Source organism: Lithobates pipiens, unplaced genomic scaffold (assembly GCF_037356315.1).
Source record: "Lithobates pipiens isolate NorthernLeopardFrog02 unplaced genomic scaffold, aLitPip1_a1.2 Scaffold_16, whole genome shotgun sequence".
NCBI lineage: Eukaryota > Metazoa > Chordata > Amphibia > Anura > Ranidae > Lithobates > Lithobates pipiens.
The window spans coordinates 556,181,757-556,209,020 of NW_027507748.1; the positions used below are offsets into that span (position 1 = coordinate 556,181,757).

General features: G+C 45.0%; 1 protein-coding gene across 1 annotated transcript in view; it reads left to right on the forward strand.

Moving 5' to 3' along the window:
* The window catches only part of NAB2 (NGFI-A binding protein 2), an 87,398-nt gene that overhangs the window by 39,325 nt on the left and 20,809 nt on the right, over positions 1-27,264 (forward strand). The window contains exon 3 of the mRNA XM_077483567.1: positions 18,316-18,449. Within this exon, the coding sequence (XP_077339693.1) occupies positions 18,316-18,449 (134 nt within the window). The remainder of the gene's footprint in view (positions 1-18,315; positions 18,450-27,264) is intronic.

Sequence of the window (27,264 nt, forward strand, 5' to 3'; positions counted from 1 at the left end):
AAGTGAACCCCTGTCGTGCCCAGATCATGCACACTAAAGTACATATACTAAAATAATAAAAATATATATTAGAACAAGCTCTTGCTCATCTCTGTATCTACGAATAAAAGTATTGAGGGAAAATTAAAGGAGGTCTAAAGTCACAGTGTGCGTTTTAATTTTTGCTCAGACAGGAGTAGGCTTGAAATAACTGAAATATAAAGTAGAAATTAATATATGATTTTAAATTTTGACCATAAATGGACTTTAATCTTCAAAGTTCACAAGATAGTCACTGAAATCTATTTTATTTTGGGAAAAGGTCTCTGCACTCCTCCAACCCCTAAAGGAAACATGCAGTGGATGTTTCTACCTAAAGTGTCACTAAACCCATATCATATAAAACTATCAATAATTGCTGTATTACATGCTGTTCATACTCATTCAGTCTCTATGAGATTCATTTTCAGTATTCTGCAAAAACCTGGTTGATCCTGCTGCTCTCTATTTCCACCTTCTGCTTAGGTCCCCAATTCCGGTAGGGATTTTGCAGCTGTGGTGGTAACTCTGTACATGCTCAGTTTTCAGTGACTCTATGCTGAGCATTTTCTCACATTTTTTGCAGCCCATGTGACTATAGAGTTACACTTGGCATATACACAGTGGTAAATGACTACCCACTCCCTCCCTTCTCCTCCTTGTCCACTAACCAGCTAAACACAATGGGGTATGGTATTACATGTAGATTAATGAAGGAATCACCTCCCTCTTATTCCAAGACACAGGCTGGAGGGGTGTTACACAGCCTGTGACTGGCAGAAATCCACCCACACAATATTATTTCTAAAACAGTTGATATTAATTATTCACTTGTACTCTGCTTTCTAAAGGCTGTTTTTTTTGTTTGTTTTTTAACATGTGACCAGCAGCAGAGGACTAGAAGCTCCTGCTTATCTCTGCTAAGAAAAAGTACCCTTTTCCTCATCGATATACAGCTATCACATGATCCATACCTTTCCCAGCCTGTCTGCAGGGAAAGATCTGGGTCAGGTGGCAGCTATATATCGATTGGAAAAAAGGTACTTTTTTTTAGCAAAGACCCTAGGAAATAAAATGTCAATCGTTTTTATGTTACATGGTATTTGCGCATCTTTTTTTCAAAATGCAATTTTGGGGGAAAAAATGCGTTTTAAAATAATTAAAACCAAAACACAATATATATCCCCTTTTTTTTGTATAATATGAAAGATGATGTTACGCTGAGTAAATATAGACCTAACACGTCACGCTTTTAAATTTGCGCATGCTCGTCAAACGCTCGACAAACTATGGTACTTAACTTTTTAGAGTTACACAGGGGATCTAGCGCTAGAATTATTGCTCTCACTTTAACATTCACGAAGATACTTCTGGTGTGTTGTGCGAAAAACATTTACATATGCGCATGCAACTTATGTATGCATTTGCTTCTGTGCACGAGCACGGATTGATGGGGTGTTTTAAATAATTATTTTCTTATTTATTTTATTTCACATTTTTTATATTTATGCTGTCCATTTAATTTTTTTTACTTATTTTCCTATTACAATGAATGTAAACATCCCTTGTAATAGAAATAAGGATGACAGGATGATATAATCACACACATAGGTTGGAATTGATGAACTGGTGTCTTTTTTCAACCTCACCTACTATGTAACTATGTAGGTCCGCTTTATGGAGAGATCTGGGTTCAAAAAGTGACGTCACAACGTCGTTATTGGTCCACCAAGGCCAAAAAGGCGATCAAAGATGATCCAGTCTGGTTTTATGCTACTAGATCTTTTTAGTTCAGCCTGCAAATGGACATACCTCCCTGTGAGGCTGCTATATTCTAGCATCCATTTTGGGTTGCTGTCAGGTTACTCCAACATCGGCTGCATCTGATTTTATGCAGCCACCATTCATCCATCATTTTCCCACCCCATTCCTTCAATTGAAGGCTATCTGGTGGGTGGAGGCCATCAAAGTAAATTTTGTCAAGTTCATCGGGAAGTAGCTAAAAATCAAACAGTGTAAGGCCAGCTTAACAGTCAAAGTATATGGGCAATTGGGCATACCGAGCAGTGCTCTTTTCAGGAGCTCACACAGGGAGTAAAAGCTTGCTTTGTGTTATTAAATTAAAGTTCCAGTACGGACATTGATAATGAGCTCTGATGGGGTCGGTTATTATTGGATTTACATTCAGAACGGCACAGAGTGTACCAACTAATTTCTAATAATACATTTATATGGTACATCAGATAATTGTATCTGTAATAGAAAACTGTCATCTGAAGGATTGATAGCTGAGAACAATTTCTCCAGCGTTCTGGCCTTTAGATTTTATAGGTAGCTTTTTTGCTGTTTAAAGGTATAAAAGTCTGCTCTAGTACCGCTGGAATGAAAGTTTGCATCTGATTGGCGGCTGTGGTGCATGCTAACAAAAGATACTGTGCCACCTGAGGTCTTTTGTGTCATTGTAATTCATTGTCAAAGCTTTTAGGTCTCTTTCACACGGGCGAGCAGGTGGCGGTAAAAACAGGTGGTTGATCCGATTCCAAATTGTTACTCTGTTTTAAATAATAACTCAGTATGGGCATCTACTAGAAATATACTATATTTTTTGTTCATTTAATTATGATACAAGCATCAAAAAAGTGAAGCAATACCTTTTTTCACTTCTCAATGCATGTAATGCATTGCAATAGTCATTTGCAGGCATAACTGAATATCTAGGCAAGCTGGCCGACCCCAAATTTGGATATGTGGTATGATAGTGCCACATCAAGTTAACCAAGATTTACCATTGACACCAATGTTAAAAACCAGGAGCAGTGCTATGTCAAGTTGACCAAGATTTTCCATAGACACCAATGTGTCCGTACTCGTGAGTGTACGTAAAGTAAGTGTGTGTAAAGTGAGGTATGCCTGTATTTAATACATTTTTAATATTCAAAGCAATCTCCCCATTCCATTCATGTCTCTATACTTTATTCTGTTTAGAAATCATTTTGAAAAACACCCCCTAACATTTCTGGCCATGGCAATATGGAAGAAGGGCACATGATTCATGTAGCATTTATTTCCTGGAATCCATCTGCCATTAGCTCAAGCATCCATGCAGGAGGGTGTGCTTAGCTGACAAAACCCCTCCTCCCCTCCTCTCCTCCCCTCCAAAGACTCCTGGGATGTATGACATAATTTTCCTAGGCAAGAAACCAGGAAATCAATCAGTAGATCAACTTCAATACAATCTCCCTGCCCATACACAGATTGAAATTCAGCCAGTCCCTGTTGAACCTGTCAAATTTTGATCCATGTATGGCCGGCTTAAATGTAAGCTAAAATTTCACTTTAACCCTCCCTGGCATTTGTATCTCATACACTACCTCTCCCAGACACTGCACCCCACAGTGAGAGGGTTTCAGCAACAGGGACAGTGATGCCAAGCCAAAAAGCAATGGGCAGAACTAGGTGTGGTCATTAGCTTCAGACTTGGTAAACAGTAATAATGCAGATAATATAGGCTCACTTCCTGCAAAAATGTTTTCATTCCATTGTAGTGCAAGCAGACACATGGGCACAGCCTACTGGAGACTGAGAACTCCGCTCTGGATTCAGGAGCAGTACATCATTGTGGTTACAACATCACAGAAAGCTACATTACGTGCACTTAATGGTAGAATCAACATGTGTTTGAAGGACTTTGCAAGCGGACTAAGGGAAACCTGGCAATGCAGATGGGCTTATGGTTAATTTTTAATTTCATTTTATTTTTTATAAATTGTATTTTTCAAGTAGGAGATCATACTTTGATAGAAGAGTTTGCTCTTTTTATGTCTACCCAAAACTCAACCCTGACCCTTAAAACTGAGTTTTAAGGTACATTGACTGAGCTGACAGCCAAACTGGGACCTGCTAACAAGCAGCTGCAAAAACATTATCAAGATTTGACAGTGAGTGGGGAGATGACATCCCTCCCTCTGTCCTGGTGACATTGGTGATTTCTCTAAAGATGGGTCAAGTACATTGTCAGATAGAAGTGCTGATAGCGTGATGTCGTTATGCCTATATTATGCATTACATGTGAAATGTTGCTATTGTACTTCCTGTGATGAAAATAACAATAAAACGCATTTTTTTAAGAAAAAGATGGGTCAAGTAGAGAACAAGATCACCAACTGCGATGAGACTGTGGAGCTACTGGAGCCCAATAGCTTTGGATTTTTTTTGACTGATTTTCTCTACCTGAAAAAATTGTACACTACAGAACTTTCTAAGCTAATATTGAGAGGCTGGTGGGATCCAAAGATTCAAGAACTAAGAACAATGGGGAAGAATTACTAGAGGCAAATAAGTCTTTCACATTGCAAGGGAATTTTCCCTTAGCTTAGTGAATTAGGCGACGCTCTGTTGACTTCCATCATCAAATCAAGTGCAAGCAAAAATATTTTATTTTTGTTTGTTGCATGATAGGGTATTCTTTGTAAAGTGACTTCTCATAACATTCATTAAGCTCAGGGAAAATTATTTTGCAATGTGAAAGTTTCCTTTCAAAGTAATTAGTCTGCACTGTGAGCGGCTGCTTTTTTAGTGAGCTCCGCTTCTGCAATAAAATCACCCGGATCCAGGACTTTTATCCTCCACAATCAGCCCCTCTGGAGCCTGGGGTTGGTGTTTGTTGGCCCCGTGGCCCAGCGGGAGAAGACCGAGAGCCCGGCGCTCTCCCGACTGCTCCGCGGCCTTGCCGGTGTTTTAGGCCGAAGCCGCGGACTTTCCTGGCGGCCCTCGCCCGGGCGGCGGAGCGCGGTGCTCGCGGAGGATCGCGGTGGGACCCCCGAGACTGGTGGCTGCACGGAGGGTGGACCCCTGCCTGGCGGATAGTGGCGGCCCAGAAGCGGAATCCGGACCTCCGGCGGTGAGTAGGCCGCGACCGCGGCCTTTCCTGACGGCCCCCGCCCGAGCACCTGCAGTACTCCCGGAGCGGCACCCCCCGCGGCCTGTGGCGGACCCCATACGTGGTGGGGCAGAACCTGGACATCCGGAGGCGAGTAGGCCGCGACCGGGGCCTTTCCTGACGGCCTGCGGACGGCCCGGGGGCTCCATTCTGCAAACCTCCCCCCTGCACTGAGATGGGATCCCCTGCCTGGCCTGCACACTGCAGACTCCCCCCCCCCCCCCCGGTATACTGGGCTCTCTGGGACATTGATTGGAGGGAGTTTGGGGGGTGGCCCCCCTGACGGCCCCTGAGAGGTGAAACCGGGCGGGGGACTTTTTTAGCGCCCCAGCTGTCCTGGGGGACCCCAGCCGACGGATCAAGGGCCGCCTTGGCACAGGAACGGGCCCTTCTGCCCACACAAATCACAGCCCTCCCTTTACGGTCCGACGACACCCGGACTCTACAGCCGAGGCACCAGGGACTTGCCGGCGGACATTCTCTGAACCCACCTGGACTTGTCCTGCGCCACTCCATCTGAATGAGGCGCCGGAACTCTGGCAAGAATTTTAGTAAAGGGGGTAAGCGTCTGTCTTTTCCATCCCAGCCGGACCCCCCCCCCGGGAAGACTTGGTCCCCCAGGAGGAGACCCGTACCACACGAAGTGCCCATAGAGCTTCCCAGACGGCCCCCATGGATCCAGCCGAGTCCCGGCCTCCCTGGCTGGCGGAGGTCATGGCGGCCATTGCCACTTGTCAAACCACCCTAACAGCCAAAATGGAAGCCGTGCAGCTGGATATGGGTCTTATCAGACAGGACATAGACAAACTCAGATCCAGGGTTACTGAGACTGAGCAAAGGGTGAGCAATACTGAAGACACAGTGTCCGAGCATGGAGCTGCACTTCGCACCCTTCAAACTAAAGTTAAAGCCTTGGAATACAGAGCCGAAGATGCAGAGAATAGGAACCGGCGCAATAATCTCCGCATTGTCGGCCTCCCGGAGGGGGTTGAGGGGAACAACCCCACCTGCTTTGTGGAGGGCATGCTGCGGGACCTCCTCCCTGCTGCTCGTTTCTCGCCTCACTTTGCAGTGGAAAGGGCGCACCGTGTACCACCTAAACCGGGGCCTCCTGGAGCCCCCCCGCGAACCTTCATCCTCCGCCTCCTCAATTTCAGAGACCGTGATGCAGTTCTCCACGCTTCTAGAACGGTCGGCGACCTTCAATATCAGAATGCCAGACTGATGATCTTCCCTGACTACTCGGTGGAGACTCAGAAGCTCAGGAAATCCTTTGATTACGTGAAAGCGACTTTGAGAGCACGTAACATCCGCTATAGTGTTCTTTTTCCGGCCCGTCTACGAGTCCAGGATGGAGAGACGACCCGCTTCTTTAACACCCCCGGAGAGGCATCCGCCTGGATTGATTCGCTGGCGCCCGCCCGCTGATCGACTAACTACCTCTTCGGAATTGTTTACAATCCATTCTACTGTTGGGATGCCCACGACCTTTGTTGCACCTGTTGTGCCCAGTTTGCACCGATGGTGGGCTCACCTCTAACGCTGGCAGAAACCTCCCCAGTAGCGGGAGTTTAAGTTGATACCCCTGACCTGAGATACGGTCGGGAGAGGACTGTGACACGCCGCTCCTCTTTGCCCTTTCCTGCTCCCTCCTGGAGCATGGGGGCTCATACCATATGCTCCTTCTTCCCCCCTTTTTGGATCATTTTCACTGATGGGACAATCTGCAATTTTTCTTTATCCTCCCAGGTCCCTGTCCCTGTCAGCCTTCTTTATAGAGCAGGCGGTTGCCTCACGCCTAGTGAGCCGCTCACTTGGTTACCTGCACCCCCCCCAGGATGTCTGGGAGGGGTGGAACTTGCCTCCTGCACGGACCCCCAGTTGCAGCCGGCGAGCTGATGCACTTTGGGATGGATACCCTCCTCAGTTTAAGGGGGTTGGGTGGGGTGGGGGGTGGGGACTGTTCCCCTAACGGGGCCAGGGACTTTTGTTTCCCTTTTTCTTTTCTCATGTATGGTTATTGGGGTTTTTTGTTTGTTCTCTGTTTAGTTTTGTTGTACTTGTTTACTAAAAATATTGATATTTCAGTGTTGCATTGTCCTCAGATATGTATGTCCCGGGTCCAGCGGTCCAATCCGGGAGCCGGGTTCCACAATGATCCTGATCCTTCCACTGCCCCCAGAAGCCATGTCCACACTTAACATTGTATCCTGGAACACCAGGGGATTGAACTCCCCGGTTAAGCGATCCCTGGTGTTCCAATTTCTTAAAAGCTATAACCCACATATATGCATACTCCAGGAGACGCACCTCATTGGAAGTAGGCTGCTTTCCCTTAAAAAACCCTGGGTGGGGTACCATTACCACTCCACCCACTCTAGTTTTGCCAGGGGGGTGAGTGTCCTGGTATTGAAGTCCCTCCCCTTTCGGCTCCTGGATCTGGCCTTGGACCCGGACGGCAGGTATGTCATTGTTCATGCGACAATTTACTCAATGACCTGGACCATTGTGGGATTGTACTTGCCCCCGCCGGCCTCATTGCTGGTGCTGAACCAAATCACTAGTAAGATGGCCGAGTTTGCCTCTGATAATGCTCTTATCCTGGGTGATTTTAATCTAGTTCCTGACCCAGACATGGACAGACTGACTCCAGGGGGACACCATGGACCTGGGCTTGCTGCCTGGGCAGACACATATGGCCTGACGGATGTCTGGAGGTGGAGACACCCCGGGTCTCGGGCATTTACATGTCACTCTGCCACCCACAAAACATTCTCCCGCATTGACTTGGTCTTTGCGCGGAGCCCAGTCCTCCCAAGGGTCGTAGATATACAAATATTGCCCAGGGGGATATCTGACCATGCACCTTTGTTCCTGACATTGGATCTTTCCCTGGGACCAGCGGTTAGACTATGGAGGCTTTCCAGGTTCTGGATCTCAGATGCCGCTGTGGACACTCATTTTAGGACCGAATTGAACAGCTATTGGGAGGAGAATGCAGGTTCGGCTGGGGTCACGGTAGTGTGGGATGCCTTTAAGGCTACCACGAGGGGACACTATCAGACTATCATAGGCAAAATACGCAGGGAACGTAGAGCAGAGCTAAAAAAGGCAGAAGAGGAGGCGGTCCGCGCGGAGGCTCTTTTTGTCCGCACTCGGGATCCCCACCATTATCGGCAACTGCAAATCCTGACCAGGGAGGCTGTTGATCTCCGTACCTCTCTCACCCAGAAGAGAATGCTGGCTCAGTCCCAGCGGATCTTTGAGCAGGGGGAGAGGTCGGGTAGGATGCTGGCCTGGCTCTCCAGAGAACAGGCAGGGGGGCTGAGCATTTCACATATCAGGGATAACTCCGGTCAGTTGCTTCACACCCCAGATGGGATTAACAACTGTTTTGCAGAGTTTTATACATCTCTCTACACCTCTAGGTCGGATTACAGTAAGGAAGAACTAACGACTTACTTGGCCGACATAGATATACCAATCCTCACGGAAACGTACCGAAATAGGTTGGACGCCCCTATCACGGTCCTGGAGATTCTCCAGGCGCTTAAATCTATGCAGGCGGGTAAGACGCCGGGACCGGACGGAATCCCGGCGGAATTCTATAAGCACTACGCTACGGAGCTTTCTGAAAGACTCCACCATCTTTTCTCTGCGTCGTCGCATATTGATAAACTTCCCGACACCATGAGCGAGGCGATCATAGTGGTGATCCCCAAGCCGGGGAAAGACCCCACCTTGTGTTCGTCATACCGCCCTATATCACTGTTAAATGCGGACGCGAAAATACTGGCCAAAATCCTGGCCAACAGACTAAATTTAGTCATCACGGCCCTTGTCCATAGCGACCAAACAGGTTTTATGCCGGGCAGAGGCACAGACATTAATATCAGACGCCTACTCACGCACATAGATAGAGCGGCCGGGAGGGGGACTGGTGTGGTGGCCTCACTCGACGCGGAGAAGGCTTTCGACTCTGTCGAGTGGGGTTACCTATGGGAGGTGCTCTCGCGATTCGGATTTGGCCCGGGATTTACGAATTGGATCCGCATGCTGTACCGCAGCCCCTCTGCTAGAATCCGTACCAATGGCTGTCTCTCCGGGCAGTTTCAGCTGGCACGGGGTACGAGACAGGGGTGCCCCCTCTCACCAGCCTTATTCGCCCTCGCGATGGAGCCCTTGGCTATCTTGCTGAGAGCGGATGCTGGGATAAAGGGAATACAGGTAGGGCCCATCGAGGAAAAGCTGTCCTTGTATGCAGATGACGCTCTGCTTTATTTAGCGGACGCGTCGTCTTCTTTGGGCACTGCACTGGAACTGATTAATCGATTCGGTCGGTACTCCGGTATCCGCATCAATTGGGACAAATCGGTTCTTTTCCCACTCCACTCCTCGACCCCTCGCGTGCCTCATCCGCAGCTTAAATGGGTGGACAGTTTCATGTACCTGGGGATTAGGGTCAGTGGTAGAGTTCAGAACTATCCGGAGGACAATATACAGCCACTCATGACGCAACTAGGGGCTAGGTGCGCGGCATGGCGATCTCTCCCTTTATCCCCAGTGGGCAGAGTCAATTTGTTAAAAATGATCTATCTCCCCAAGTACCTGTATTTCTTTCGTAATACCCCCATCCACATCCCCAGGACTTTTTTCAAGAGACTGGAGAGTCTGTTGATATCCTTTGTCTGGGCTGGAAGACCCCCCAGGGTAGCTAAGCAGATACTATATCTCCCACTATCGGGGGGGGGGCTGGCGCTCCCAAATTTTCAGATCTACTACTGGGCGGCCGTTTTGGTCACAATTCGGTGGTGGTTCTCCCAGCCCACACAAAACCCGGCGGTCACCCTGGAGGCAGCCATCCTTGGCTCCTATGCAGCTCTGAGCAACCTACCATTTCGGGGGCTTAGAGCGAGCTCCTCCATGACGGGCTTGATGCGTACCACGGTGAGGGTCTGGCGGGAGGCAAGGAGGAGCTATGGTAAGCCCAATCACATCTCCCCACATATGCCCCTATGGGGCAACCCCATGCTCCCTCACCTGAATAGTATCCCAGACCCTTCTCTGTGGGCGAAAAGAGGAATCGTTACTTTAAAGCACATAGTTCATCAGGGTAGGCTAATGACTTTCCAAGAACTGAGACGTACATATGGGCTTCCAATTTCTTTCCAGTTCAGATATTGGCAACTGAAGCACGCCTTTGGGGCTCAGTTTCCTGCCCCTCTGACTCTGGAATCGGACTCCATTGAACGCCTACTGACTTCCAGGGTGATGGGGAGAACTCTGTCGACCTTATATCTTTACCTAACGGTGGAACATGATACTAGTTTGACCAAGACCCGGGAGAAGTGGAGTTCGGACATTCCGTCCCTAGGGGAGGAGGAATGGGAGGAGTGCCTGACTTCTTACATTCCAACAATGATAGCCGCGAAAGACAGGTTTATACAATTTAAATTCCTGCATAGGGCATACTTCACCCCGCAGAGGCTGGCACGGATTTACCCCCAAAGAGACCCTAATTGTCAAAGGTGTAAGCAGGAGGAGGGCACTTTCTGGCACATGGTCTGGTCATGTCCCAAAATCCAGCCCTACTGGGAGGAAGTGGTTTCTACGCTAAATGCTGTGACCGGATCGAACCTTCAGGTCGACCCTCAAACCCTACTATTGAGCCATTTGGCAGACGTTGAGGGGGACAGGTACTGTAAACTGTGCCTTACCTTCGCATTGTATTATGCCAGACGCGAGATTCTATTGAAATGGAAACTCGAGGACCCCCCTACCCCTGCCTTGTGGAGGAAATCAGTGAACCTGGTGCTCCCCCTGTATAAGCTGACCTATGAAAGTAGACAATGCCCGGGGAAATTTGATAAAATTTGGTCATCCTGGATAGATGCGTCCGCTGATCTTGGTTCCCCCTCCCCCTAACTTTGAGTTGAGCTGACACGGTGGGGATTCCCCCCCCCCCCCCCGGCTGACCGCCCTGTCCTCTCTCTCCCGACCATTTCCTCCCTGGCCCCCCCCCTTCCGCGGGCTCGCGCAAATGTCAGGTACCTGCATGATGGCTGTGAAGTTTCGCTGGGAATGTCCTGCATTTATGATAGAGTTATGGATGCTCCTGTTATCTGTACTGCTGGATTATTGATTTAAGAATGGTTACTGGATGAAGGTGTTTTTGTTTTTTTTGTTTTCTTTTTTTCCTTTCTACAACTGTGTAATATCGGATCTACTGTACTTTGCAATGTAATGCTGATTTGTCTAATAAAATTTTCTGTTAAAAAAAAAAAAAAAAAAAAAAAAAGTAATTAGTCTATTTGCTTTTAGTAAATAAACCCCAATGACCTACATCTCTCAGATGCTCTGAGCCTCTGTGCACTGTCCTCCACTCAAAACTTATGTGGAGGGGCTAAATTCCACTGTTGTGTTGAGAAACATTTTGCACTAACCTGTTTATCATTCTTTCTTACACTCAGGGGCATACCTAGAGCATTCGGCACCCAGGGCGACTCCTATATCTGGCACCCCCCCACACTTTAAAATGTAAAAACACCGCACTGTGTGCCCTGCATACCTCTTTGTCACTACTTTGTACCCCCTCTCCACAACTGGACCCCTTTACATTGCACAGCCCCCCGCAGCTCTGGATCCCTTTACATTACACACCTCTGGACCTCTTTACATTACAGAACCGGTGAACCTCTGGACCCCTTTACATTACACAACCCCCCTGCACCTCTGGACCCATTTACATTACACAACCCCCTGCACCTCTAGACCCCTTTACATTACACAACCCCCTGCACCTCTAGACCCCTTTACATTACACAGCACCCTGCACCTCTAGACCCCTTTACATTACACAGCACCCTGCACCTCAGGACACCTTTACATTACAAAACCCTCTGCACCTCCTGGATCCCTTTACATTACATAGCCCCCTGCACCTCTGGACCCCTTTACATTACACAGCCCCCTGCACCTCTGGACCCCTTTACATTACACATCCCCCTGCACCTCTGGACCCCTTTACATTACACAGCCCCCTGCACCTCTGGACCCCTTTACATTACACAGCACTGTGCACCTCCGGACACCTTTACATTACAAAACCCTCTGCACCTTCGGACCCCTTTACATTACACAGCACCCTGCACCCCTGGACCCATTTACATTGCAAAACCCCCTGAACCTCAGGGTCCCTTTACATTACACAGCACCCTGCACCTCTAGACCCCTTTACATTACACAACACCCTGCACCTCAGGACACCTTTACATTACAAAACCCTCTGCACCTTTGGACCCCTTTGCATTACACAGCACCCTGCACCTCTAGACCCATTTACATTACACAACCCCCTGAACCTCAGGGCCCCTTTACATTACACAGCACCCTGCAACTATAGACCCCTTTACATTACACAACACCCTTTACCTCAAGACACCTTTACATTACAAAACCCTCTGCACCTCCTGGACCCCTTTACACTACACAGCACCCTGCATCTCTGGACCCCTTTACATTATACAACCCCCTGCACCTCTGGACCCCTTTACATTACACAACCCCCTGCACTTCAGGACCCCTTTTCATTACACAACCCCCTGCACCTCTGGACCCATTTACATTACACAACCCCCTGCACTTCAGGACCCCTTTACATTACACAACCCCCTGCACTTCAGGACCCCTTTACATTACACAACCCCCTCCACTTCAGGACCCCTTTACATTACACAACCCCCTGCACTTCAGGACCCCTTTACATTACACAGCACCCTGAAGCCTTTGGGTTCACACTGGTGTCCAGGGGTTTGTCGCAGTGCTGGGGTATATGCAGTTTTTCTGCATATAATCCTCATTTTTAGCTGCAGTCCCACAGACGTCTATTAGCTTGTGTAATTTTACTGTGTTTTCTGAAAGATTCAGTATAGAGGACATTCGGTGCACTTTCAGAAAATGGTGCAAAAATGTGTAACCTAATAAAAGTCTGTGGGACTGTAGTGAAAATTGAGGCAACTGAACCACAGCGCATCAGTGTGAACCCACTTGAGTCCTGGTTCACATATATGCAATGCAGGAATCGGCGAGATTCCAGTGCAGATTCCTGCATTGCATGTTGCTTGTTGGCTGTTCACGATGCCCTTTGCAAGTTGCTACGGGTGTCAATGTAAAATTAATGACATCCCCAGATCGGTTTGCAAATCGCAGTGAGAACTGTGAAATGGTGCAGGAATCGGATTGTATAGGTGTAGACACCCATCCAATCCAATTCCAGTGCAGACCAAAAAAAGGGTCCCTCACCATTTTGGTGCAAATGCGATTTCAGCCATACATTTTGTATGGCTGAATTTGCATCGCACAGACATTGCATGTGATTTGCACAGCAATTCGGTGCGAATCACATGCAATGTCTATGAACACACTAGTGTAAACCCTGGTAAAGGATCATGATGGGAATATGATGGGAATATGATGGGAACATGATGGAAAGACTCTGGGGGACAACAGGGGAAAGAGGGGGAGTGAATGAGATTTGGGAGAGAGAGGGCAGAGTCTGGACACAGGGACAGTGCTGATAACGTACTTGGATGTTCTTTTTAAATGTTCCCGCCCCCACATTCCTTTCAGACGCAGCACAGCTCAGCACACGGGCTGCACGGAGCATGGATGGGACACGCAGGGGAGAGAGGGGGCAGAGCTAATGCAGACTCTTCCATCTCTGTGGAGGGAGGGGGGGTGAGTTGTACTCACTCACTGGGCTGTTAGAATTTAACAGAGAGTGAGAGCATTGTGACAATGGGTCATTCTGCCTGAGGTCTCCCTGCTCAGCATGTCACATCGGCTGCACTACCAAGCCTGTCCCACTCTCACTGTTTCATACAGGGGAGCCGCCTGACACCCCTCAATGTGTGGCACCTGGGGCGGACCGCCCCCCCCCCCGCCCCCTAGTTAGTACGCCACTGCTTACACTCACTATTTTTCACGCCAAAAGCAAACATAAAAATATACAAGTTGAATGACATAAAGGTGAAATCGCATCAGCTCTATTATTAGTGTCATAGCTCATGTGTAAATTGCAAGTTTATATTTAGATAATAAAATAGATTATAATGTAAGATTTTCTTTGCTTGGTTTCGGCACAAATCTGTTGAGCAATGCTCAGTAGCAGCCTACAATATGTAAGCATTCTGTGCCAGAATGACAACAGATAGTCATAGACATCACCACAGCTGACTTTGTAGATGTTTGTTTGAGTCTGTGTTGTTTTTAGCCCGATACAGAAGACTTAATTGTGCATGCTGCTTGGCAGCTTCTATTGGGATAGCTCTTTTAGTAGAAAGGCAGATAGAAGAGGCGTGTGCTCATTGTAGTAGAAATCGGAGAGCAGACAACAGACTACCTGGCACCTTGCTGTAATACAACAGGCCAAAATATACAGCACTAAGAACTAAAGATGTGTACCCTCTGTAACTGTAGCACCCCCTGACCTCTGGAAGCATGGTGGTACCCCCCCAGAGACAGGGATGGACCGGCATTTCATCTAAGCGTATATATTACTAATAAAATAGTGGCATATCAACAGATGGCATGTACCAGTGCACCAGCATGCACCAGTGGTCATAAACATCCTACAGGGTTGTGGGCTGGGCATAAGGCGTCTTAGCGGGGACATTGGAAATGCATTCACTAATGCATGTAACTCAGGCAGGAGCCATGGTCTTGTGAAATCAATATTAATGCGATACTCCAGACGTAGAAGCGAGCAGAGCACAGTTAACACATGGTCACACTTTTTACACTATTGACACTAAAGCACTTCGGACACAACTGTTGGAGACTACCTCTCCCCAGGTGTACAGCATTTCTGAGCTGGTACTGTGGAACTTGTAACAGTCTCCACTAACTCAGCAGTTCCGTCACCTCACTCCCAGCGACAGTGTTCTGTCTATTACTATTGGATACAGAAAATGCACTTATCCATAGTTTCAAACTTGTTCTTCTACCAAGGCCTCACTACATCAACCGTGACTCCCAGGCTGGGTTCCTAAGCACTCTGTGCCGTGAGGTCAGTCCCAGTATGTGGGGAATCAGCCGCTAGTAAAGAGGCCAAGCATAACCCCCCTTCAATACCAGATCATCTGTCCCCTACACACCTGCTATGTTACCTGTTTCCTTGCTGGTTGGGTGGCTTTAGCAAGTGACATAAATACGGTAGTCCTAGCAATGACAATATAGCTTCCTCTGGACAAGATTCTGCTCCTTAGACACCTGTACTGTATCTTCTCTAACTTCTTCAGTCCCTTGTTGTAAGCCCTGTTCTTTTGATACACCATGTATACACCCATTTAGAGACTTCAGAGCAGACAATTTAGATGAACAATAAAGATCATTTACTGAATTAATTGCAGGTAACATGTAAACAGTTCTCAAAGACATCTTCCACATGCTTTTTGGTACAAAACTCTCTAGTACCCCTGAATAGTGCCCAGTGAGGCAGTCATATCTTAGGCTGATTGCCAAATCTGAGTCATTCTCAGGGCAAGAGTCCATGATAGGCAGTAAATCCACAAGAGGTAGCAATAATCCATAATAGAGTCCAGTTAAGGTAGCACAAGTCCATGTAAGTTCATAGGTTCTGGACCCCACCGGGAAGCCTGACTGGGCTCCCCCCAGGGGGTAGTTCAGTCTGACAGAGTAACAGCTACATTTTGGTAGACTTTCCCCTAACCTCTCTCAAGGGCTCTAACAAGCCCCTATTTATATGGTATGGCCTGCAGGGGTGGTAACTTTCCTGGAAAGAGTGGGAAAACCTGTCCAGTAGCAATAACTCTTCCTTTTTAGGAAGCACTGGCTTAGCAAGACACAGTGCAACAATTCTGCAATATAGCAAGTACCAACATAGTCGACCTGATTAACCTTAGAGCATCAACATGGCAAAAAAAATGTAACACTTTAGAATCTCCTTGGAAGCGCCTGCTTACAGGTTGGCTAGGGATAAGAATGACTATTCACAAGTCAGTTCTACTGTAGTTTCTCCTCCTACTGGTAGAGGAGGGTAAAACCAAATGAACAAGTAGACTATAAATTAGCTAGATTGTTTACCACCCGCCAAACTAAATTTGACAGGGTGGCTACATAAATAACTGGGTACATTCACTAAATTGTGAAGTCCAATAAAGTAATGATGTGAACCTGGGCCTGGTTTAATACTGTATAATGTGCAGTACTGTTGACGTTCTGATCATGTGAAGAAGATCTGCTTTTTCATTTCTCCTGCCCACCACTGAATTATTGATGTCCCACTGGTACACTCCACTTACATTTAGTAAAGTAAACCTTAGTTTAGATGAAGATAAGCTGGTACAATAAACAAAGTATAGGTCACCAACAAATGGTGTCTTTTTTTATAAGATCTCCTCCTCCACGCTTGCTTATTTTACACAGAATGGGGCATGTGTATGTGAAATGAAGAAAATAAATAATAAACAGTTCAATGTGCATCTCTTCTTTTTGCTTATTTGAGAAAAATGATAGCTAGATTCTGACCAATTGTTTTGGCCTGGGCAGATCATAATCTCAGTATTTTCTCTTCTTGCTTTCCCCTATAAAAGATACTATGGGTGCCTAGATTTTTCTAGCTAGCTCCTGATTCTCGGGGCCTATTAGCCATTTGACATGTACATTTGTTTTCGTCCAAATACATGTTCATCCGAATGGGCTCGATATAGATATAGAGAGAAAAGATTTGACATTATAGAGACAATATCAAAAAAGGTCGAATGTGCCTAACTTAACTCTATTAGTCCAAGATTATTTGACATAGAGAGAAAATATTTGACATGAAGATTCGATGAAGCAGTTGCCGCGAGCACACATTTATGGTCCATTGCTCTGCCCATAGGCTATAGAAGAATTCTAATGTTGGTTGACTAGTAATGATATTTAATAAATGTAATTATTAATAGTGTCATACAACATTAGAATTCTACTATAGCTTGTAAGTGGAACATTCGATCGAAAATGTACGATTGTGGTGTCGTACAGTTTAGCTGCTCCGTCGAATCTTCTTAGAACATTTAACAGACACCATAAGCCTTCAATGACAGATTTGACCTTAATTATTTCAGATTTTTCAGACAAATGCTTTTTTTAACGAAAAGAAATAAATAAAAACGAATTTCGGGAGTAACTAAATAAAAAAAAAAATTCAGATGAAAATTAAATTCCGAAACAAAATATTTCAGTGTGCACACTGCACATGTCTATTAGCCATACATTTTTTTCCCAAGCCTTTTAAAATTACTTAAAGTTAACCTGATGGCAATGTAAACATGAAAAGAAAACTGTTTCCTGGGGAAAAAAAGAATGAAAATACTTTCTCCTTCCTGCTTATGAAAAATGACAACTGAAGTTTACTAGGAAACCAACCTCTCCTGGGAGTGTTGGTCTCCTGTGGCCTCCACAGGGTGCAGCGGTTCCTCCTACTGACCTCCATGGTAAGAGCCATGTGTTTACTTATTTTTTTACAGGAAACGGCTTTATTTGCATTTTTAGATCAGTGACAGAGATGTATTAATAATTGACTACTTTCTAGTCATTTGTTCACTAAACTAACCCCTTTCAAAAGCCCCTTAAAGAGGAAGTAAACCCTGATGAGTTTACTTCCTCTTTCATTCCCTGCAAAGGCAAAGCATAATGGACTACTATGCATCGCATAGTAGTCCATTATGTGTCACTTACCTGACACAGGAGCCAGCGAAGTCACCGCTGTCCCCTGTAGTCCGGCGCATCCATCTTCTTGGTGGGGTCTCGCAGCTCCGCCGCTGTCATTCGACGAAGTCGCGATGACGTCACTCCCGCGCATGCGCATGAGAGCCGAGACACGCGGCATTGGGCGGCATCTTTATCATCGAGGATGCCATGCTCAGTGCGCCTGCGCGCGGCTGTCTACGGCGCATGCGCCGTAGACAGCGGTGCCCGCTTTCGGGCAAATATCTCCTAAACCGTATAGGTTTGGGAGATATTTCTTGGACCTACAGGTAAGCCTTAATCTAGGCTTACCTGTAGGTCAAAGTGATTTGTAAGGGTTTACAACCACTTTAAGAGCCATAATGTGAACCCAAGTATACTGTCACATATAAAGCAATCTCTGTACATGTGTTCACTTTGCTTAAGTGCACTTATCCTTATGCTAATTCATATGTTAGTATATGCAGCACATATTGTGTATCTAAAATGTATTCAGTCAGCCAAAGAAATTTATTTTTTTCCTGTTACTATGTATGTAGTACAGATAAGGTATATTATAGAGATGCATAATAACACCCTCTTTATCTTGTCTCTTGTTTACTCTACAGCTGACAATTAATGAAGCAGCAGCTCAATGCTGTATAAGGGATAACACCTTGCTCCTGCGGAGGGTGGAATTATTCTCGCTGGCCAGGCAGGCTGCTAGGGAAAGCTCTTACTTAGCATCTCTAAAATGCTCCAGGTAAGATCACAAATAACATTCTGATTAGAAAAACCATATGGCACGTTACAATGTGGAGGAACTCAAGCTGTCATTTACAGATGGATCCTGTAATACTTCAGCAGAGTAGAACTGATGTGGTATCACTTAAGTTTTAAATGATTTATTCCCATATACAAAAACTGAGGAATGTGAAAATATAGCTCACAGCAGACAGTATTCATCTTGCAACTAAAATAAAATAACAGAGAAGATAGGCACCAACCCTAATGCCGCGTACACACGATCGGATTATTCGCCCGTGTGTGGGCTCCGGCGGACTTTTTGTTCCCAAAAGTCCGGCGGACTTAGAAAGAAGTTTTGACTCAAAATTGTCTGCCGGACTCGGCAATCTGGCGGACAATCCGCCCATCTGTGTGCTAGGACTTTTCAAATGAACGGACTTGCTCATACACGGAGAAAAGTCCGTTCATTTTGAACGCGGCTCCAGGTAGACGGAACTAGTGAAGGAAGTGAATGTTGCTGCCTCCATCGGCGAGATTGGTGCCTCGCGAGCCCCGTCACCTGGTATTGATTTAAAGGGGAAGCATTTTTGAAAAGTAGTTGTGTGATCCAGTGTGATTTCAGCCCATTCATATGAATCACACTGCATCAAGTCGCATAGGAATTCATTTTCCTGTGTGATTCAGGTGATAACTGCCCCTTATTGCGTTTTAGAAGTGTAGGGATCTGCTGTCCTCTATTGTTAGCTGCTAATGCCCCAAAGTTATGTATAATTATGTATTAGCACTTCCTGTCTCTCTGGTCTGGATTAAGAAAGTCCAGAAGGAGGGAGTGGAGAAAAAGAGAAAGTCTCAGACACATGTGATGTCTAGGGGAGTTGCTGCTGTTGTATTTTTACCCAGACCAAAAGTGAAGACTGTTATGCAAGTATTCCTATTTTCCAATAGTTTAACTGCAGCCGCCCATAACTTCTTGAGTGGTCATCTGAATTCTTATGACATAGAAAGTATCTCTTTCACATGCACTGTGCCAGATGAACGAATGAATGAATGAATGAATGAATAATTTGTATAGCGCACAAAGCGAACTGAATCGCATCAAGGCGCTGTGTGGAGCTTTGTTGTCCAGCTTCTAGAAGAGGAAGGTCTTGAGTTTTTTTCTGAAGACCTGGAGGTTTTCTTCCAAGCGAATGTTGGTTGGTAGAGCATTCCGTAGCCGTGGTCCTTGGACAGCGAATCTCCGTTCCCCCTTTGATTTGTACCCAGATTTGGGAACGAGGAGGAGGTTTTGGTTAGAGGATCGAAGACTGCGGTTGAGCGTGTAGTGTTTTATTTTCTTGAATAGGTATTGAGGGTGAGGCAGAGGATCTTGAATGTGATTAGATTCCCGGTTTTGGTACTGCTTCATGTTCTTGGTACACTGCAACACCTTATACATAAGCTTATCTTGGGGCTCTTATAGACCCCGCTTGAATATACACTTAACTTATAAGCCAAAGTCTGCTGGAGGTGTGGAGTTCCTAATTATCCTTTTCTATTATAAAGCTGCAAAAATTAAGGATTTGGCTCAATTGTGTGCTGAGATGGCTATTCCACAGTGGACTTATAGTGATATGATGGATACAGACAGACCCCATTTCCCTTAACTGCCTCTCTTTAGCTGTCCTCTTTTACCTCTGGGACAGGAATACCAACAGGATTATTGGAGGTGGCAACTGAATACATTTACAACTGTTCATTCTCTTTTACCCACCTGGGGCATCCAATCATTCCAAACTTTTAGAGAATTGCATCCAATACCTGACCTGATATTGAGAGAATTCAATATTTACAGATCTGTCATCTACTAGAGTCCCTAACTAAAAATCATGACTGGTCCACTCCTCAGACGGTGTTCGAGTCCAGATAACGTACTAACCCGAGGACTAAGGGTTTGGTCTCTTTATTATAATGCTCTATATTAGGTAATCTAAATGTTCACATGCCGGTCTATAAGTTGGGAGCGAGATATTGCAACCTCTAAGCCTTCCGAGGTATGGATTAAGATATGTGAGATGCTTCATAAATCTTCTCATACTGTTCTGACAATCGAGAATTCATATAAGATACTGACTCGGTGGTACTATACCCCAGCTAGGATTGCTTGATATCTTCCGACCTATCTGGCCACCTGTTTCGGGGTATGCCCAGACCAAGACGATATAAAACATATTTAGAGGGCTGTTGACAGCGGATTCTAGCCTGCTGTCAGCTGATTCTGGATCACAGAAGTACACTGCTGTGATCCACATGAGAAGTATGGCCAAAAGAACTTTGGCCATAGTTCTCTTTTAATAACTGTATATACCCAGTATATGTGTACAATTCCACCAGGACTATTGCTGGGACTCTTGCTGATAATACCTGTTTGTACATTGGATGTTTGTACTATTATTAATCTTTTCTTCTATAAAGATTGTATTATTTCTAAACTGGTGTGCCTCTATATACTTACGGTTAATGTTATATGCTGGTTGCAGTAGTTCCTCTGCTCCCAATTACTTTGATTAATTTCCCAGGAAAGGAATTCCCTCTGTTCACAGAGGCCCTGTCCTCGGTGGAGGTGCTGCCAACTTTATTATTAAGGTAGAAGTTCAGCCAAAACCTAACTAACTCTAAACCCACTCGCAGCCACATTCTAAACCTAATCTATCTAGCCCTGTAAAAAAGAAATCTCTATACTTAGCTGTTCTGCAGCTGGTCTGGTCCCATGCTGAGCTGTCAGTGGCTGCTTCTGTGTGTAGGAGTGTGTAGGAGAGGCAGTCGACAATGGAAGCCCCTTAGTAACTCTATGGGTGACGTCAATTCCCAGCCATTGTTGGTTCTCTCCTGCACACAGAGGGCGCCACTGGAAACCAGACTGGAGTGGCTTCAGGAAAGGTATGTATAGCAATTTTTTCTTTAGATGGATTTGCTTTAGAATTTGGCTGAGGGTTTAAAGCCTTGTATACACGGTCAGATTATTGGACCAATTTTCATCGGTTTTTTTGTTTTATGCTAGACTCAAATCGAAAGTGAAGAGGGTACTCACCATCAGAAAATTTTCTGATGACACAATTCAACGTCAGAAGTGATGTAATGTGTTGAATTGTTTTGTATGTGTTCTTTCATTCCTGAACATGCCTAGACTTGCTCTTCAGATTTTTTTTTGGTCAGAAAACTGTACTAATGAAAAGAAAATCAGACCTTGTGGTCACATCAGACAAAAATTTTCAAGCCTGCACATTCAGTTTTTGTCTGCTGAAAATTCGTAATTGGCTGTCAAAAAACAGCATAGTAACGATCAGAAAATCGGCAGATCATTCATCGGACAAAGTTTATCTTCAGATTTTCTGACCGTGTTTATGGGCCTTTAGTGTTAGAAAGTTTTTGCCTGCATTTCCACTGTAAGCCTACTCTTCTACTTAGGTTCTGGTTCTCTTATTAACCTACAGGTTTGATGCAATATCCTGTTTGGGGAAGGCCGTTTTTTATAGCCCCCCCAAAAGATGCCTACAGAGGTTCAAATATAAATAATTGGAGAAGTCTGACACCAAGCCCTTGTACACACGGTCGGAGATTTCGGCACCAAATCCGTCGGATTCTGTCCGTTGGATTTTGTCCGACGGATCTTGACCGAAACTGTTGCATACACACGATCGGACGAAGTTGTCTGGAAATCCGATCGTACTTAACATGATGACGTTATTTTGTTAGGACGGGACTACGTTCAGGCTAGTAGCCAATAGCTTTGATGTAGGAATTTGATCTGAGCATGCGTGGCACTTTGTCCGATCGGAATTCTCTACACATGATCGGAGTATGTCCGATCGGAGCATTTTGTCGGAAAATATTTCCGGCAAGTTGGAAAATTTGGTCCGACGGATATTCCGATGGAAACAGTCCGATGCAGACCACACACAGTCGGAATATCCGACAAAACGCTCCGATCGGACACATTCCGTCGGAATCTCCAATCGTGTGTACAAGGGCTTAGATTGCACACAGGTGGACATCATTTCACTAATTATGTGACTTCTGAAGGTAATTGGTTGCACCAGAGCTTTTTATGGGCTTTATAACAAAGGGGGTGAATACATACGCACATGCCAATTATCCATTTTTTTATTTCTGAAAAATTGTTTTATGTATATATCTTTCTAATTTTATTTCACTAATTTAGACTATTGTGTTCTGATCCATCACATATAATTCAGATTAAAAAAACATTGAACTAAAGGCTGTAATGTAACAAATTAGGTAAAACGCCAAGGGGGTGAATGCTTTTGCAAGGCACTGTACCTCCATTGTACAGTTCATTTTGCACAGAGTGGCCCCGACCCACCTGTTCTGGGGTCCCCCGGCAGCACTATCAGTTCCTCCCTGCATCAGTAAACCCCCTAGGAGAAGCGCTTACCCTGGGGGTTACCATGCGGGCATGCTCCCGAGTTCAGCATTTGCGTCCATAGACACAGAATGCTGGCCCCATCCCCCCACGCCCGCATCAGTGGATGTGATTGACAGCAGTGGGAGCCAATGGCTGCACTGCTATCAATTTATCCAATCAAGAGCCGAAACAACGGGCAGAGTGGTAGAGCGCATCTCCGCCGAGGGAATGAACGGGCTCAGGTGAGTAAAACAGGGGGCGGGGGGGGGGGGGGGGCTAGGGAGCCGGTCAGTGTCAGAAGTTTTTTCACCTTAATGCATAGGATAGATTAAGGTAAAAAAAACAAAAAAACTTGAGGGTTTACAACCCCTTTAAGCGCTAATATTTTAAAATACGATGCTATAGTTATACTTATAATTTAGAGTAAAAACTAGATAAAAAAAATAGATCATTAGTGTACAGGCTAGTTGTATACTTTTTATAATTATTTATATTTCCTTGAATGTTTGGAAAGTTTAAAAGGCTATTGGTTCTTTTCCTAAAGAGAGCAGGGCATGTGATAAGGTCACTGTGCTATAAAGTCAGGAATGTTTTGATGATGATGTCTTTGATGTAAAATTATTTAAGAAAGGCCAAGATAAACTCTGAAAAGCTTTTTTACTTCTCAGGGTAAGAGTTAAAAGGCAGTTAGATTAATATTCACAGCGTGAATATTAATCCGTTTTTTTCTAAAACTGTCAAATGCTTGCACACTGGCGATAAAACCATCCTGTTCCTTAAGGAAAAACTTTCTCAGATGTTTGTTAAGTCGAATTGCGAAACTACACTCATCGGCCACTTTATTAGGTAAACCTGTTCAATTGCTTGGTAACACAAATTGCTAATCAGCCAATCACATGGCAGCAACTCAATGCATTTAGACATCTAGACGTGGTGAAGATAACTTTCTTAAGTTCAAACCGAGCATCAAAATGGGGAAGAAAGGGCATTTAAGTGACTTTGAACGTGGCATGGTTGGTGGCGCAAGACAGGCTGGTCTTTAAAAAACAGCTGATCTACTGATATTTTCACACACAACTATCTCTTGGGTTTACAGAGAATGGTCCGAAAAAAGAGAAAATATCCAGTGAAAAGGCTGATGTGTGGACAAAAATGCCTTGTTGATGTCAGAGAAGAATTGGCAGACTGGTTTGAGATGATAGAAAGGCAACAGTAACACAGAAAACCTCTTGTTACAACCAAGGTATCCAGAATACCATTTCTGAATGCACAACTCATTGAACCTTGAAGCAAATGGGCTACATCAGCAGAAAACCACACCGGGTGCCATTCCTGTCAGCTAAGAACAGGATACTGAGGCCAAAATTGGGAAATAGAAGATTGGAAAAATGTTGCCTGGTCCGATGAGTCTCGATTTCAGCTGTGACATTCAGATGGTGGAGTCAAAATTTGGCTTAAACAACATGAAAGCATGGATCCATCCTGCCTTGTATTGACCATTCTGGCTGCCGGTGGTGGTGTAATGGTGTGGGGGGATATTTTCTTGGCACCTTTTGGGCCCCTTAGTAGCAAATGAGAATCATTTACATGACACGGCCTACCTGAGTATTGTTGCTGACCATGTCCATCCCTTTGTAACTACAGTATGCCCATCTTCTGATGGCTACTTCTAGCAGGATAATGCACCATGTCACAAAGCTCAAATCATCTCACCACTGGTTTCTTGAACATGACAATGAGTTCACTGTACCCAATGTACTTTGGCCTCCACTGTCAATAGAGCACCTTTGGGATGTGGTGGAATGAGAGATTTGCATCATGGATTTACAGCCGACAAATCTACAGCAACTGCGTGATGCTATCATGTCAATATCTGAGGAATTTTTCCAACACCTTGTTGAATCTATGCCACACAGTATTAAGGCAGTTCTGGAGGCAAAAGGGGGTCCAACCCGGTACTAGCAAGGTGTACATAATAAAATGGCCAGTGAGTGTAGGTCCATGTTTGATGAGTTTAGAATGTAAGAATTTGGGGGCCCTGCACAGAACCCTAAACTCACCCTTATTGATCATTTTTTGGATGGATTCAAATGCTGGTTGTGAGCATCATTACCCAACCTCACAAATGCTCCATACTTGAAAATACTGTGGAAAGTCTTCCCAGAAGAGTGGAAGAGTGGGAGCTAGTAGGGGCAACCCCTGGAAAATAAAGAAAGAACAATTCTTTAGGGAACCAACTGAGTAAGTGGTATCAGAGCTTGCCCAGAATTTTAGGTGGGTGTCATATCTAATATTAATGACCATAGTTTAGCTCATACAGGCCCTATGGTCAGGTATCCACAAACGCTTGGTATGTAGTGTGTAAAAGAATATAAACAGTGGTCCTGAGAGTAGTATGCTTTTTTCTTTTGTGTACAAGTTATTTAATCAGATAATTTATGGTGTTTTTAAATGTAAAGCTAAACTATAATTTGACTATTGCAACTACGTCATACCTTTACAAGGGCTATCCTCCTTCAATCAATCATGAATACTGTTACTTGTATTCATGATTATTGGGCGGCACAGTGGTGAAGTAGTTAGCTCACCTAGCAGTAAAAAGGGTGGCTGGTTTGAATCCCAACCACGACACTACCTGCCTGGAGTTTGCATGTTCTCCCTGTGCCTGCGTGGGTTTCCTCCCACACTCCAAAGACATGCAGGTAGGTTAATTGGCTTCTGTCCAAAATTGGCCCTAGTATATGAATGGGGACCTTGGATTGTGGGCTCCTTGAGGGTAGGGACCGATATGAGTGTGCAATGTACTGGGATAGGGACAATTGTTGAACTGGATGGACTGGTGTCTTTATTCAACCTTACTAACTATGTACCAGACCCATCCACCTTACCCATCTCTGATAATCTCTTCACTGGCTTTACCCAATGAATAAAATTCAAATTACCAACAAACATATCACACAACCATCAACTCTGCCCCCAGCTATATCACCCCATACCCCAGACCCCATCTAAAATATCATGAAAACTGCCCTCCTCCCAAGACCTCCTGCTTTCTAGTTCCCATCATCTCCTCCCATGCTTGTCTTAAAGTGGCTGTAAACCCTTACATATACCCAGTGAAGTGACTGGCCTCAGGTGATACACAGAGATGAAACAAATCCTTCTACATAAATTGTACCTGTTTATCTACAGCTGTCTTTCCATTTACATCCATTCAAAGTGCAGACTCTACACATGATAGCTCAGCTCTGAAAAGCAGGGGGCAGGGAGCTGAAGTTACATCAGTGAGAAAGCTCTAATAGCTGATTGGAAGGAAAGGGTCCCGCCCACCTTCACACTGTTCACAGGAACGGAGCTGAGACTGTCAATCACAGTCTATGCCCTCCCCTGTCCCCATTTTTCTCTTGGTGTCAGGAAAACTTGTCAGAAATTATTCATGCTAATAGCAGAGGAATGAGCCAACAGACAGAAGTGACACTTAGTACTCTGAATTGAGCCAAGTACACACTATAGAAGTATATGCTTTGTTCATATTTCATGTCTGAGGATTACAACCACTTTCAGGACGTAATCCCTTGATCCCTGAAAGCTAATCTCTTCAGGAAAGCCTACCTGATTTTACCTAAAAACTGAACTTTTATTTTCTTCATCAACTTATCCTATCACAGTTACCACTCTTGTATCCAAAGGCCCTCCCTTTTAGATTGTAAGCTCCCATATCTTGCATATATCCCTCTTGTCTTGCATTGTATTTTAGCTGTACTCTTTCCCCTATATTTTATCAGGCACTGCACAAACCATTGGCGCTATATAAAGCCTGTATAAAAAAAATAGTACATTGTAATAATTACTTAGACACAGATGTAAAAAGATCTGATGTGGTGAGGAGGTGAGGCACATAAGAAGTAGCTTGGAAGCTCTCTTGAAAGTCAGTCCTTTCAAAATGCTGCTCCAAACATCTAAATTGAAGATGGGAATAAATATAGCAGAATTATTAGCTTAGTTAGAAGTTGGGCCCTTTTAAGGTATGTTTTAGTGATAACATGAAATCGCCCCTGAAGACGTTCGATTGGACGATACGCCGCGTTAGGAGGAGTTCTGACATCATGACACTGCAATGTGTCGACTGCGGCCATCTTTGGGGTTGGAAACAAATGCTGTTTATACAGACTGCTGTTTTTACATGCTTGTTTTTATCTGATGAAATGTGAATACCTTGAATTGTTCTTTGAATAAATATGACCCTACACCATGAGGAGTTCCTTCTTTTAAATTTTATGCATGCACCTCTGATTATTTGGTGGAACTACAAGACCCAGCCATCTGTGATCTCCATTAATGGTTTTGTGGCTCTGTGGATTTATCACGCCTGTTTGACCACCTGTGATTAAGTGGTCCATTCTTTCTGGTAAGAGGCCTGGGTGTGTTG